Raw genomic sequence first — 15,843 nt, 5'->3', positions numbered from 1 at the left:
TTTTTCTTCCTTTTCTGTAGGGAAACGGGGACGTTTCTTATGTGAGGGGGGGGGGGGGGGAGGAAAATGTAAAGTGTAGAAGTAAATTTAAATCTACTTTGATATACAAAGAGGTGTTTACAAAGGTTATAAAGCTAGTTATGTATTTGGTGGTTACGTGTTTTGATATTTACATGTTTACATGTTTGAATGTTTAGACATGCGTGTTCAAACCAGTAATAAGTATGTGTTATATCTACCTGGTTGTTTTCCCTGTTTTGATCTGAGTATAAGATTTCCTGGCTTCTGAGAGGCCAGTGAAGTACTCATGAGGGCGGCACACAGGAAGTGTGGGTTATTGTTGCAGTGTGCTAAAAGTAAAGAGGCTGCTAAAAAGTTATCCGTCTCCGTCTTGCTGTACCTAATTATTCAGAGAGATTCCCAACCATCTAGTGAACCCTCACGTTACACTAGCTTGCCTCAGTTAACTCTTAGCTTTTACTATTGTCTGTGTTAATGCCTTCATGTAAAGTGGTCTGTTGAAAAAGCCCTGTCGGTTTTTTGTTTTACTCAGTTTCTTGTGTGAGGGCTCGTGTATGTTACGCCTCCCTAGGAGAGGGGATCGTAACAACAACAACAACAATGATAATAATAAAAATCCCAAGATGTAAACCTACCCATGTCACACATTCAACTATGTGTTGCATAAAAGCTTTCACTATAGTGAGATGCATTCAAATTATAATTTGAGTCAGTCAGATCTGATCTTCAAGGTTACAAACATTCATTTCTAATCATTAAACTGCTCAAATTCCAAGTAAAATTATTGCTCATGTAACCTTTGTATCCTTAGTTGTTGTAAGTCATGGCAAGTCAAGTTAATGTGTAACTGCTCTTTTTGTATGCCTTTGTACAGTTATAGTTACTGTATCTTGTATTCTTTCTATTATGTTGTGTTGTATTTGAGCTTAGGCTATTTATTTATTTCACCAAAACACACAACGCAAAATAAAACTGTAGACAGACTTGACTGAGCATTGTCGAAGAGAAGGCTTCAGGTTTTCCATTAATTTGTCCTTCCTCTTTATGTTACAATCAACAGTTTGAGATATACGTTTAGTTTCATTTGGTTTAATTTCTTGTGAAGAATGACACAGTAATTTAGGTTTCATGTAACTTTATCTTAGCCTCAGCATCTTCGTCTTTGAATAGTTTCGTCAGAAAAAAAGTTTTTGTCCCTGTTGTTTTGTTGTTTCATGTTGTTTTTGTGATAACAAAGTCCATCTGAAGACTGTTCTCGAAAAGACGAGCACCAAATGATGTTAGACCTGCTGAAGTGAGAAAGTTGTCTTTTTTTTGTTTTCTTTGAGGATCGAAAGTTTTACTTCAGAAAACAGTGAATATGTTTATTAATAAACGCTATTAAAGTTGAAGTTAGCAAGTAAAGCAAAGGATCTGTTGTTAATGTACTAACAGCATTAACAACCTAAAACACACAAAATGAAAAAACAAACAAACACAAAAAACATGTAAGTCGAGCACTTGCAGACTCAGCAGCACTTTCAGATTAGCATCTATATGAATTCATAAGCTGTGTTATATTATATTATAAATATACTCATTTATTATTTAATGTTTTTTTAAATATAAAATGATGGTAAATGTAAATGGACTGTATTTATATAGCGCCCCAAAGCGCTTTACATATCCAGTCATCCACCCATTCACACACACATTCACACACACATTCACACACTGATGATGTGTTATTTATTGCAGTAACATTGCTTTTTCATGAAATACACTTTGCTTCTTAGAAAGAACTCAAATAAAAGCTGAAGTCACTTTAATGTGGAAAATGATGCATGTAAAACATGTTTGGTTGGGTTCTGAGAAAACTTACGAAGCGTTTCCGCACTGAAGAACACCAAAACTACACTTCCTCTTTTGCTCAGTTTATATGTGAGGAAGGCAGTCCAGGTCCTCACTAGCTGTCTTGTTTCCTCTGCTGTATGAACCTGTTACAAGGTCATTTTGCTGGTTTTCACAGATCATTGGAGGTAAGAACTTCTCCACTTATCCCTACTTTATTCATCTTTTAATTTGTAATTTGTGTGATTGAAAAGGATTCTAACTGAATATAGTCGAGCTTCAGTCTCTGTTCGGTTTTCTTGTTCTGTTGTTTCAAGTTTCAAAGTTCTGGATTCCTGATTCAGCTTTCCTGTTTTACTTCGAAGGTTAGCTTTCTTTCTTCTCTGTGAATGTCTTCACCTGTGTTTTGTAAAATGTATTCATCACCTCTGAGAACACGTGGCACATGTATGTTTCAGTATGTTAGCTACAGTCCTGCTCCTATCTCTTGTCAGCAAAAAACAAACAAAAACAAACATAAGATGAAACAGGAAATTCTGTCTAAGAGTGTGCTGTTTGTGCAGTGGTGATATTTAAATGAGAAAAGCTGAGAACGACTGTTTTGAAGCAACTCAGAATATCTAAAAGCCTTATTGAATCATGTTTTAGTTATTGTCTGGCTCACTTTGTGTTTTCCTGTAGATGATGAAAAACTGCTTGAGTTTCTGTCAGTTTAATCCAACTGACTTCTGACTGTGCTTCCTTTGTTAACGTGTGTGTTAAAGTGTGAAGAGTGGGTGGGGTTCAGTGTTCACAGAATGGATAGTTTATTTTATATATTATATATTAACCTATTTTTTTTTACTTTTAAGAATGTGGCCATGATAAAAAAATAATATTCTATACTGGTTTATGTTTTATAACCTTTTCACAGTAAAGAGAGGAGCTGGTTGACCTTGGATTAACTCTAAAAGCTTTTATTAATATCTTAAAAACAAAAGCTATCAGATTCTCTCTCTGTGATGAAATGAATTCACGTCAATGACACTGGAATCCTAGAATGGACACTTGGACATAAACGTAGCTCATAATTTGAAACCTTCATCCTAAGAACCCACAGTCACACAGGTGACACTGCTACTTTACACATTGAGGGAAGTTTCTATTAAAGTTTGAACATTGACTCTCCCACAGTTTTCCTGACTGTAAAAATAGGTCTGGGCTCTTATGGGTTATTATGCACGTATATGTATATATCAGGGAATGAGGAAGTATGTTTAATGTAATATCTGTCTTTGTTTTTCTCTAACCCGATGACACAGGGCTCACTGATGATATCATTGATGATGCAGCACCTCCTGCCTCTCACTCTGCTCCTTCTGTCCATCGTTCCCACTGAAACTGCAGTGGTGGCATCAGTGGCACAATGTAATGAGTCTTTTCTTGAGAAAACTCCACCAAACATCCCAGATATTTTGGAGGAAGGGAACATCAAGGACCAGAACAGATACAAAGTGATCTGCCAGACTTTGACAGACATCAGGAGGTTTGTGACGCTGTACGACACCAAGAACAGGATTCCAGTTTTTTCTGCTGCAGAGTACAGAGGTGGAGGCGAGGGAAAGGGAAGTCGTTGGAAGATTGAACCACAGGTATCATTATAAGTAACAGCCATCTGATTTAATACATCTTTTTAAGGTTTAATAAAATATGTTCATAATGCAGTGCTACGTGATGATAATACAGACCACATTTATTACTGTGAATCTTAGTATACCACTAAAATTAAACCAACTACCCACAGTGCTGTGCTACTGCTATTGCAACTAAAGCACTCCAGTGAACTACAAAAGTAACTTTTATGGTAACACTTTATAATAATGTCATGCTATTAGTGAGTAAGACATTTTTCTCTTAATTAATAAACTCATGTATAACACGTTCATGGTAACATTTAGAGAGGCTGAATAAGTGATTAACAAAGTAGTTTCATTGACATTTATATACGTAACGATTAAGATATGAGCACATTGTTTGTGAGCGATCTAATAAAGGTTTTATTAACACTTATTTCATACTGTAATTCATGGTTACTTCAATCAGTTATTAACCTTTAGTTCAGTACTTTGACTGCATTTAATGTGTAGAGCATTTTTGCCACATAAAGCATTTATAGAACAAAATGAAAGTATTTCAAGACTGCAATTACAAATTACGTACTATGGAGGAGTAATCCTTTAAAAATGATGAATGAAACATTTACTAATACCTCACTAATGCTGAATAGTCCGAGATTATTATAAAGTATTACTGCTTTAACTTATTACTTATATTCAGTGATCCCATTTATATGTTGATGACGCTACAAAGATTTTCCATTTTTTCTGATATAGGACACGTCTGTATATTTCCTATGTAACAGCAGTCTTGTCAGTTAAAGTTTGCCTTTTTAAATGGTAGCATTAAAATATGTAAAGCTCACAACTTAAGAGGGCTGTTATTATGTTTAAATAATACAACTTTGATCAACCAATTAGTAAATGTACATTTAGTCGACTTTGCAGCAGCCATGCATGGATCACTAATATATCATTTTCACTTTTATAGCTTGAAAACCAAACTGGTGATGCCAATATGACACCAGCAGACAAGAAAATCACCTACGACCACCAGGCTGGAACTAATGATTACAAACAGACAGAGTTTGACAGAGGGCATTTATTTCCAAGCTCTTATAGATCTGAAGAAGGTGACATAAACTCTACATATACCCTGACTAATGCTGTTCCACAAAGAAGACGATTTAACAATGGTAGGTGGAACTTGATGGAGAGATGTGTTAAATGCATTCTGGATAATTACTGCATTAAAAACAATAACCAAAGAGAAGGCTTTGTAGTGATCGGAGCACAGCCCGGCAATGAAAACCCACTCAACCAAAGGATAAATATACCTTCAGTGCTGTGGTCGGCATTCTGCTGTTACAGTCAAAGTAAGGAGAGCTGGTTGGCGAGTGCACACTGGGGTGAGAACACAGATGATGGCCCAAAATATCTGCAGACCAAGACCTTGGCAGAACTCCACACAAAACTGAGAATTGAAGCATTTCCTGGACCACAATGCCGTAATGGCAAAAGTGCCACTGAGCTTTACTCAGAAAGTCCCTGCAAAGCCCAATGCCGACAAAAGTGAAACAGAAAGAAGAGTACATCTACTCGTCCTACAACCACCCCCACCCCTTCAGTCTTCTTCTTCCACATGTAATTCACCAATCCCTCCCAGCTCCAAATCTTTCTCATCACCTGGAACATCTGTCTCACTTTCCTGCACAGTTCCAAATTACAGTACCACATCTGGCAATCCAACAACTGGCCCTCTGGGTACTACAGCCAGTGTTTCTGCTGCTGCATCTGTCCAGATTTCTAGCACATGTGTCAAAAGGTTTTACTCTAAACCTTTTGACGCATGAGAGTGATGAGATTCCTTATAAGGCAACAGACTAAAGATGAGAATTCTGATTCAAAGCAATTTTTTTTCTTTTAGAAAACTACCTGTAAGCACCATATGAGAAGCCGGGGTTAATCGAAAAGTGATTTGGAAAAGTTAAAAAACACGATCATGTTAAAAGAATAAATAATAAGGAACTGTATGATTGACTTTGAAATGACTGAAAAAAGTACATTCAAAAGTTTACATCATTATTGTGAAATGAAAGGGCATCATCAGTTTTTCCTCCTAGTCATTTTTATTGATTATTTCATGCTGATGTTTTCTTACCAGAGTCTCTCTAAACATTGTTCTCTATCAGACAGGTGCCACAGACCACATCACAATGCAAATATTATTGATGCTTCATAAAGGAAGCTTGCAATCAAAATTCTTGGCTGAATAAACAACATCAACACTGCAATTTACAAAACAATTAAAAATAAAACAAGTTGGATTATATCTTTTTGGCAAAGATATACATAAAGCATTTCTCATGCATAAAGGGAAACTAAGCATGGTTTTAAAATTAGCAATTATATTACATTTTAATTATAAATGTCTGATTTAAACCACATTTATTTATCTACTATTCATGCCTGAGATGATAATGAAGTAAAAGCTACAGATGTGATTAAATGAATAATGATGTTTTTGGTTCGGGAATCGCATGAAGGATTTGTTAAGCTGTGGTTCCTGCTTTGTAATCTCCATGTTTATTCTTTCCTGTGTTTATAATGACCGTATAGTTTTGGTAATTTGGTAATTTACCTGAATCATGTGCCTTGATTTCATGCCTTTATTTTCCTTCCTGAGTGCCTGATTGATTCTTGTGCTTTATCAGATTTACTTTCTTTGTTTTTGTGTTTTTTGACATTTATTCTTCCTGCATTTGGGGTATTTTATCTGCCAGTGCTGTTATTTTTTTCTCTTTTCCTCACAGTCAGAGTTCAGCCACCATTGTGATTGTTACACTGGGTGCAGATGTACTCATACTCAAAATAAGTGGTGTTACCAACATAAACTGCTTTGAGATCATCTCTTGGTTGAAAATGTCAGAAATTTATCAAATAGCAAAAGCAAGGACGATTTGAGACAATATTTACACACACTGTGATGTGCTGGTATACAGAAAAAAATGTTTAATGATGTGTTCACCAACAGCTATAGAGAAAAGAGAAGTATTTGTTGAAGTACTGAGTTGTAGTACCAGCTACAACTCAACAACTGGTTGAGCTGTAGCTGGAGCCTATCCCAGCACATCATTGAACTGTGGGTGGAAGCTTGGAGAGAACCCACACCAGCACTGGGAGAAGATACAATCTTCACACCGAAGACCAGGAAACTGATGGATTCACACCCAGGACTGTCTTCCTGTGAGGCCGTGGTGCTAATCACCATAACATCATGCAGCCCATGCTAAACTATATGACTGTAACTACTCTCTATAGTGCTTTGTAAACCATTTAATATGTTATTGTGGTTCTAATAAATTACAACTGGAGCATCACAGAGTGCATTTTGTGTTTTTTGTAGGAAAATACACTTTAGGTTTTAAAAAGGCATCATTTTAAATCTGGGTGAAGTATTTTTATAAGAAATCAAAAAGGATCAAACTCGTATAGAGGATAAATGTGTGAATGACTATTAAGTTACATAGATGCTGCCTTGATTTGCAGCCAAATGTCTGTTCAAAACTAACTTTTCAGGAATAATTTTAAATAACTTTCAGTGTACGATGAAGCTCTCTGCCTGTAACTCAGGGTATCAGCATGTTTACATTGTTGACAGGTTACAAAAAGAAATGTTTCTCAGTGCTCACTCATTTTTTAGGTAATCACCATTCAAACTTGGATGATGATGATGATGATGATAATAATAATGATAATTGTTATGGCCGTGGGCCTCGGAGGGAGTGAGAAAGCTTTTCTCTTCACGATTGGCTAGCTGGAGATCTTTGCCAGCCCTCCTGTATGCAGATTGCAGTGTGTCAACCCTCATAGACAGGGGTGCACATAAGTGTACGATGAAGCCCTCTGACTGTAACTCAGGGTATCACAGCATGTTTACACTGCTGACAGGTGACAAAAGGAAGTGTTTCCTTTAGGTAATCAACATTATTGTTACCCTGTAACTCAGGATAACAATAATAATGACATTAATAATAATAATAATGATCCCAAGATGTAAACCTAACCATGTCACACATTCAACTATGTGTTATAAAAAAGTTTTCACTACAGTGAGATGTATTCAATTTAGAATTTGAGTCAGTCAGATTTGAACTTCAAGGTAAGATCGCCTATTTATAATCAATAAATTGCTAATATCCAAGTAAGGTTATTGCTCATGTAACCTTTGTGTCCTCAGTGGCACTGAGTCATATCAGTTTATCTCGATTCACAGGTTTTTGAAGCTTTGTATTTTTTTTTTATTAATTTTTACACTCAACAAAAATATAAACGCAACACCTTTGTTACTGCTCCCATTCCCCATGGGATGGACGTAGAGACCTAAAATTCATTCCAGATACACAATATAACCATCCCTCCCAAACAGTGGTCACAAATCAGTCCAAATGTGTGGTAGTGGGCACATCTGCTATATTGAGATAATCCATCCCACCTCACAGGTGTGCCACATCAGGATGCTGATCTGACATCATGAGTAGTGCACAGGTGTACCTCAGACTGCCCAGTGTATGTCATGGTTTTTGGGAGCAGCTGAGGGGTTTTCAATTTTGGTCAACAGGATGGTACCCTGGCTACTCTCGGAGCCGCCTGTGTCGCACCTGAGCCCCCTCCGCTGTCAATTATAGGAGGCCTATTTAAGCCAGGGCTGCCTACTACTCATCGCCAGTTCGTTCAGTCACTTACTGTGGTAACTAGGCTTCGTCTACACTCCGCTCTGCCCTCGCCCTGTCTTCATGTTTAACTCTGCTCCCTTGTGCACAGGTGTCCATACAATCCCGCCCTGGACTCATCGCCTGTTGTTCAGAGGAAGTGTTCACCTCCTTGTTCCACCTCCGTCGTCAGCTCTCATTAAGGGAATCATCATCTAGTCATTCACCTGCATTTCGTCCTGCAAGCCCCGACTCTCTTGGCAACACTGATGATTTCTCATTCAACTTGGGCTAAGTGTAGTGATCAAAAACACATAACAACCACCAAAGCCCTTGATACTACTATTACAAACTTCAAGCCCAGAATAAAAGAGACAAGGGGTCAATATTAGCCAGGATATGAGTGACATGATATGATATGAAGATGATATGATGATATAATAAAGAAAAGAGCAAAAATAAGGTTTGCGATAAAACTAAAACATCACAAAAAAAGATCACTTACAATCAACAATGTACCTTTAACCTTTCTGTCGTGTTCGGTTTGATTTACAAATTAAAAAATTCGTAAATATTGTGTTTTACATCCGATTGCCTCAAGTCCTCATGACATCCTCCACACTATGCACTTGAACATATAAAAGTGATGAGCACATCTTTCGTTGAATTTTGACTGTTTTAATCAACTTTGTTAGATCTGTGGTGTTCCCCCTGTCCCACTGAATGACCACTGAACGACTCACTGAACAACCCATTGACCCACCCACTGAACTGAATTTGGTAGTGAAAAATATGATAATTTAAGAGCTGTTAAAACTGACCGGTCATTTTCGACCGGGAACATTAGAGTAAGGGGTGAGGGTGAATGGTGCAACCTGTCCACAATGTAACAATCACCTGGTAACCCGCTCTCACCAGAAGAAAACAGATGCCACTTACTTAAAAACCCAAATCCACTCCAGATAAATACAACTTTATTACATGCAAATGTTTCCCTAAGGAAATGATTGGTACCACTGCAATCATGTTATCTTAAACGCAAAACAATTCCCAAAAAGCATCTAGGCAAGGCCTAATTTTCTATAAGGTGTGAGCCCCAGCTCAGGGATTGCACATTGCCCGACTAATATTGCACCTTGCCCAGTTAACATAAAGAGCAAACCCAAATGCAAAATAAATAAATAAAAATAAATAAATAAATCTGTTTTAAGATGTGACCCTTACACCAAAGCAGACTAGGGAGAACGAGCAACAAAAGGAGAAAAGGAAAAACTCCTCAGACTCATTACCTTCCCAAATCACCTTTGTTCACAGCCACTCATCAGCACAAAGGAGAGAAGAAGAGCGCCTGCTGCTACTTCTTCTTTTATACCCTCCCTTTGATCCTCTGGGTCCTAAAACCTTCACCATTAAATAAGTAAAGAGAAATTCTCATTAACTGAAAAGACAAAAAAATTAAGAGGAAGGATCTTTTCATTGTCATTATCCATTCACAAACAACACTTTGTTTGGTAACGCTCGGCACTGAAGACAAGGGGCACTTAGCTCATTACCTCACCCTTTTACATACATACATACATACATACTGTACTTACACTACTAGTCAAAAGTTTTAGAGCACCCCAATTTTTTTCAAGTCTAATGAAAAGCTTGAAATAGTACAAACTTAAGTGGTAAAGTGCCAGAGATCAGAATCAGAATCAGAATCAGAATACTTTATTGATCCTTGGGGGAAATTATTTTTTGTTACAGTGCTCCATTTTAAACCAACATTAAGACAAGACAGACAATACGCTAACTAAGAATAGTACAATATATACATATATATACACATACATACATACATAAGTCACTTATAAATAAATATTTGGAAAAGAAACATGTGTAGTTGTAGCAGCAAACAGTGTGTTAAGTGGATGCGTTGTACAGGGAGATGGCCACAGGCAGGAATGATTTCCTGTGTCGTTCAGTGGTGCTTTTCGGTAATCTCAGTCTCTCACTGAACGAGCTCCTGTGACTGACCAACATGTCATGGAGTGGGTGGGAGGTGTTATCCAACATTGTCTTTATCTTGGACAGCATCCGCCTCTCCGACACCACCTTGAGGGAGTCCAGCTCCATCCCCACAACATTGCTGGCCTTACGGATCAGTTTATTAAGTCTGTTGGCATCTGCGACCCTCAGCCTGCTCCCCCAGCATGCAACAGCATAGAGGATCGCACTGGCCACCACAGACTCATAGAAAATCCTCATAGATGACTCATAGACTCATAGATGAAAAAAAAGGCAAGGTTACACAAAGAAAGGTGTCAGTCAGTACAGTTTCCTTCACCATCAGGGAGGCCGCCAAAGGGACGAATCACTTTACTGTTTTTCCAAAGTTTGTCAGTGTGAACAAGATTTCTCTGTGGGGCAACCCACGGGGGTGTAAAACTGTAGCAGCGTGTGCAAAGCAGACACTCTTGTGTATGCAATGGTTTATTTGTGTGCCCGCTGTTGAGTTGTACATGCGCGGGTTGTTGATTTTACATGCGAGGAATTTAATTGGGCCCGTGAAATGAATATATTTGTTCTGATGATTTTTTACTTGCACATTTATTATGATTATAACTCTAAGAACTGAACACTGCTCATAGCTGAAGTCTGGCTTTTTAATTAGTACATGTTGCAGTGTAAGTAATCCAACAACAGCTTTACCGACCTGATTACAACCTGTTTAAATATCAATTAACAAACAAACTGAGATATATATACATAATATGTGTATGCGTGATATAAACAGTAGCGCAGTCATGGTTGGCTGCCTGTACCTAAACTGTCAGGGCCTATTTTCTGCTCCAGTCCAGTCCAGGCTCCACCTTTTTGCTCTTTGCTGTGTGCCTGCAGACAGACTCCATGTTAAACTATGGCAGCATCATCTTCGTTGTAGCCCCAGTTTGCTTAGTGTTGCCATATCTTTCATTCACACCCCTGTTCCTGCATGTGTTTCTACTGCAGGTCTTTCTTTAGATGCAAATGTGAGTGAAACGTTTGCACAGTGCTTGCACAGAGCTTCCACAGTGACACTATAGAGTCGTGCATTAAACTAAGCACAGAAGTAAAAAATTTGCACAAAGATTTTTAAAAATATTTGAGTTTCTCAATGAATAGTTGCTGTCCTAATTCAAGCTAATTTCTAATTTTGCTTCTTGTCTGTTTGAGATCAACATGCAAAGAGACACAAAAACAACACGAAAAAACAAGGTGACAGGAACAGAAACTGAATGAAGGCCTTGCATTTCACAGTCATAATGTTTCTGAGAACAACCACGAAAAGCAGAACATGCAGACTAAAATAAAGTAACTTACTGTGAAAACAGACTGCTGTGTCACCATCGTCAAACAAACAACATTAGTGTGACAATACATGTCAAAGTGTTAACATGAAGAAGGATAAATTAATGTAAAATACTGAAGTCTGTTCTCCAATAAGGGTCTCACACACACAGCAATGTCTTGTTTGCTGCAACTCAACCTGTCAAACCTGCAACTCCAAGTCTTCCCTTCACAGTAGAAACAGACCTTCTGACTACAAACACTATTAAACTGTATTTAAAGTTGTGGTCTGCCCATCACACAGGCCATTGACCCTCAGAAACACACACACACACACACACACACACACACACGTTGGTGTGTGTGTTTGTATGCATACATAGATAGATAGAGAATGAGAGACGAAAGGAGAAAAGAGGAAGTTGAGGTGCGAGACTATACACTGTGTAAAACTGACAATAATCATAACATACACAAAATTCTGAGTAGGCACCGACTTCCTCTTTGAGCCTAACTTATCTTTAAGGAGGGTGACTCTGCACCGCACCATGTATCTCATTTCCACTGCTCTGTTAACCCATTAAGGAAACCTGAAGTGGTAAGAACTGTTTTCTTTATTTTATTCATCACCATACTGGTCATCTTAGTAGATGCGCGCGCGCGCGCGCACGCACGCACACACGCACGCACGCACACACACACACACACACACACACAATTGGAGTCAACAAAGTAAAGCCAAATTCCATTAGTTAGCATAGCAGTCACAACAAGCTGTACAAACTAATATGAAGCAACATTAATTGAATTAAAGCAGCACAAAGTTTAAAAAAAGAAAAAATTGATTCTGAACTCCATTACTGTAACCCTTTTTCTTAACTTTCTCTTAAGCTTAACTAAACTCGTAACAGATGCCACACCAGTTAGATGTTTACCTCATTCCAAAAAGGATTAAACATGAAACGCAGAATAAAAGTTTAGTAGAATCACATTTTCTAAAGATTTATTGAGTTGTTTGGAGCAGACTGAAACTGAATTTCACTCCATCTCAGGCCACTTGGGCTGAACTTGTCTGGCTGTTACATAACAGACACTCTACACCATTAAAAGAATTCATGATGACGGTTATCAAACGTGAAGTTTTGATCTTCTTTTGATGCTGGTTCAGTGAATTTTGGTCAGAGTGATGAAACCTTCATATGTCGGTATTCAGCACTGATGGCATGTTCGTGTACGTGCCGTGGGGTGAATGATCCACGCTTTTTGTTTCTCTGTGCAGAATCTGTTTACCTGCTCTCATTTGTTGTTTTAGCTGTTTGGCGATTTTTGAAATAGTTTTCTGAGCTTTAACCTGAGAGTCTGAAAGCCTCAGTATATAAAGTCTTAATTATTGTTGAGCTGACTTTGTGTTTACCTTTAGATAGATGAAGAAAGACACTTAACAGGCTTGAATTGGTTTTAAAATTTGTAAGAATGCAGTTTCATATGCAGGTTTCCTCCACCAGATTTTCTATGGTTAGACACCTTTTTATGATTCACAGTTTAAGCTAATCCTTATCTTATGCTGGGCCTTTGTTCATCTGAAATAAACTGCTTTATTTCCATTCCCGTTAATCCAATCAAATTCTCACTACACGTCCTTTGCAAACAGAAGGTTTGAACCGCACAAAATCCCTTTATTTATAAAGTGATTGCTGCTTGGTTTACTTTTGTAAATACTGTATTTGCATAGTTTCCACTGAGACACTATTTCTTGTGTTACGCCTTTTTGACATTACACAGGTTCAAGAGTAGAAACAAATTGGGTAAAGTCAGCATTTATGGTAATCCTTATCCTTAGTTTTGGGCTCACAGTGATTATTTGTGCATATATTTACCTCATGATTTGAAACTTTATCTGAGACAGAAAATACGGTAAATTTTAACTGTGCCTCTTTAAATGTAATGATGTGTAAAGGTTTTGGTTTCTCCTCTGACCAGATGAATCAGGGTGCGGTGATGACATTACTGAAGCACCTCCTGCCCCTCGCTGCTCTCCTCCTTCTGTCCATTGTTCCCACTGAAACTGAAGTGGTGACATCAGTGGCACAATGTAATGAGTTTTTTCTTGAGAAAATTCCACCAAACATCCCAGGAATTTTGGAGGGAGGGAACATCAAGGACCAGAACAGATACAAGCTGATTTGCCAAACTTTGAATAACACCAGAACATTTGTGACACTCTACGACACCCAGAACAAGATTCCAGTTTTTTCTGCTGCAAAGTTCAATGGGAGCACATCTGGAAGACCCCAGATCCCATGGATGATTGAACCACAGGTATATATTAAATATTTGCAATATTTATTAGTTATGTGTAACAACTGTTATGTGTTACTTCATAATAACTGCTGTGATGCAGCTTTCAAACTGAAATAAAATATTATGACACTGCAGGCCTACGTACATGATAAACTAATCACTGTACAGGCTGACTCCAACACTCTAGTGTTGCTGATACCATTTCTACTAATTCAGTAACTGTTTTGAGGGCTCTACAAATTATTTCCATTACATTACGTTACAAAGTGATAATCAGCATTGTTCAGTATATGTTCCTAAAGACATCACTGAGTTCAGCTTCACTGAGTTTGGCTAAAATTAATTTAAATTATGTCAGTTTAAGTTCGCTCTATAGACGAAAAAAAAAGCAATATCAGCTGAAATGAATGATCCCGAGGTGATAACTAAACTCTTTTAATCTGTTAATCTATTTAGCAACAACCATGCATGACTTACTGACCTACCCTTTTGATTTTGACAGCTTGAAAAACCAAGTGACAATCCCAATATGAGACCATCAAACAACAGTACCAATTACAAGCACCAGGCTGGGGACAAAGATTACAAATACAACATAGATTTTGACAGAGGACACTTGTTTCCAAGCTCTTATGGATCTACTGTTTTAAAAAGAAATTCTACTTTTACTTTGACTAACATTGTTCCACAAAATAAAGACTTCAACAGCGGAAGCTGGAATAAAATGGAGAATTGCATCAAATGTGTTTTGAATGAATATTGCAAAAACAATAGCAATATAGAAGGCTTTGTAGTTATCGGAGCACAGCCCAGCAACAACCGTCTCAACCAAAGAATCAGTATTCCTTCAGTGCTCTGGTCGGCCTTCTGCTGCTACAGTCAGATTCAGAACAGCTAGCTGGCAAGTGCACACTGGGGCAACAACAGAAATCATGGCCCTGAACATCTGGATACAAAGACCTTGGGAGAACTCCACAAAGAGCAGGGAATACAAGTATTTCCTGAAACACAATGTCCTGAAACTACAACAGTTACTCATCTGTATTCACACCTTCCCTCTAACTGCTCCTGCCCATCAAAAATGTCAAGTAAATCTGTACAAAGTACATCTTTCTCTTCCCCTGAAACATCTGTCCCACTTTCCACCACATCTGGCAAATCAACAACTGCCCCTATGAGTACTACAATTGCATCAGTCAAAAAGTTTAAAGTAAATGAGAATGATGTAAGGCTTTTAGAAGGAAAACATTTTCTTGGACCTAAAAAGAAGAAAATCCCAATTTAAAAGTCAGATTTTTTTTCAGGTAACTTGCTTGGAAGCATCATAAGAAGAAAGAAATCGTTAAATCAAAAAGTAATTTGGAAAAGCTGAAAATCATGAAAATGTTAAAGGAAATAACCTGGAAATGAATCATTTACTTTAATAAAGACAAAAGTAAAAATAATGTAAATTAATGATGGTTATTTTCTTAATCTGGTTTTACTCAGTAGGTGTTTTATTTTTTTTATTCATAATAACGTTGTTATCATGTGCTGCAGCTGCCTTTAGTTTAGTTACTGTGTATTCTTCCCTGCTTGGAATTTCTCAGACTATGAACACAGACATATACACCAGCTGTGTATATGTCTGTGCCCCTGCGCAATGTGACAAATCCAAATAACTTTGTATTGAGCCGATTCAGGTTTTACCATTAATTTGTGTCCCATGTTTATGTAAAACAGCCAAATATTTCCGAGATGTGATTATTTTTCAGTTTATCATTGCTGCTTAAATTGTATTAAATAGGACGTGATGTTTCATGTAACTTTTTTGTAGTGTTTGCATCATAAGCGTTATTTTGAAGTGTAAGGGCACCATTAGTTTTTCTCCTGTTCACTTTGATCATTTTGGGCAGATGTTGTGTTTTGTGTGTTTTTTTCTATTTACCTGTGTCTCTCTACACTCCATACTGTAATAAACTTCACAAGGCAACGCCTGTTGAAATGTCATAAGGAAACTTACAGACAAATCTCAGTGCTTAATAAACAACATATTAATGTGACAGGAGTCCAGAGGCTTCAGAACTTGC

General features: G+C 37.6%; 1 protein-coding gene and 1 pseudogene across 2 annotated transcripts; both read left to right on the top strand.

The window, feature by feature from the left end:
• Positions 1-1,930: 1,930 nt before the first annotated feature.
• Positions 1,931-6,826, top strand: LOC146579598 (endonuclease domain-containing 1 protein-like). Its single transcript, XM_085269518.1, has 3 exons — positions 1,931-2,039; positions 3,153-3,482; positions 4,438-6,826. The coding sequence occupies exons 1-3, from the start codon at positions 1,992-1,994 to the stop codon at positions 5,020-5,022; spliced, it is 963 nt and encodes a 320-aa protein (XP_085125644.1). The 5' UTR covers positions 1,931-1,991; the 3' UTR covers positions 5,023-6,826.
• A 6,645-nt stretch (positions 6,827-13,471) lies between these two features.
• LOC146579597 (endonuclease domain-containing 1 protein-like) lies at positions 13,472-15,059 on the top strand (annotated as a pseudogene). Its single transcript, XR_014891336.1, has 2 exons — positions 13,472-13,792; positions 14,277-15,059. The product of XR_014891336.1 is annotated as an endonuclease domain-containing 1 protein-like (transcript).
• The last annotated feature ends 784 nt before the right edge of the window (positions 15,060-15,843 follow it).

The sequence above is a fragment of the Mchenga conophoros genome, linkage group LG3 (genome assembly GCF_057382185.1).
Source record: "Mchenga conophoros isolate Kocher_MC1m ecotype Shallow Benthic linkage group LG3, M_conophoros_male_GT1.1, whole genome shotgun sequence".
In the NCBI taxonomy this organism is placed as follows: Eukaryota; Metazoa; Chordata; class Actinopteri; order Cichliformes; family Cichlidae; genus Mchenga; species Mchenga conophoros.
Note: the sequence above shows the minus strand (reverse complement) of the source record. Positions and strands in the feature narration are given on the sequence as shown.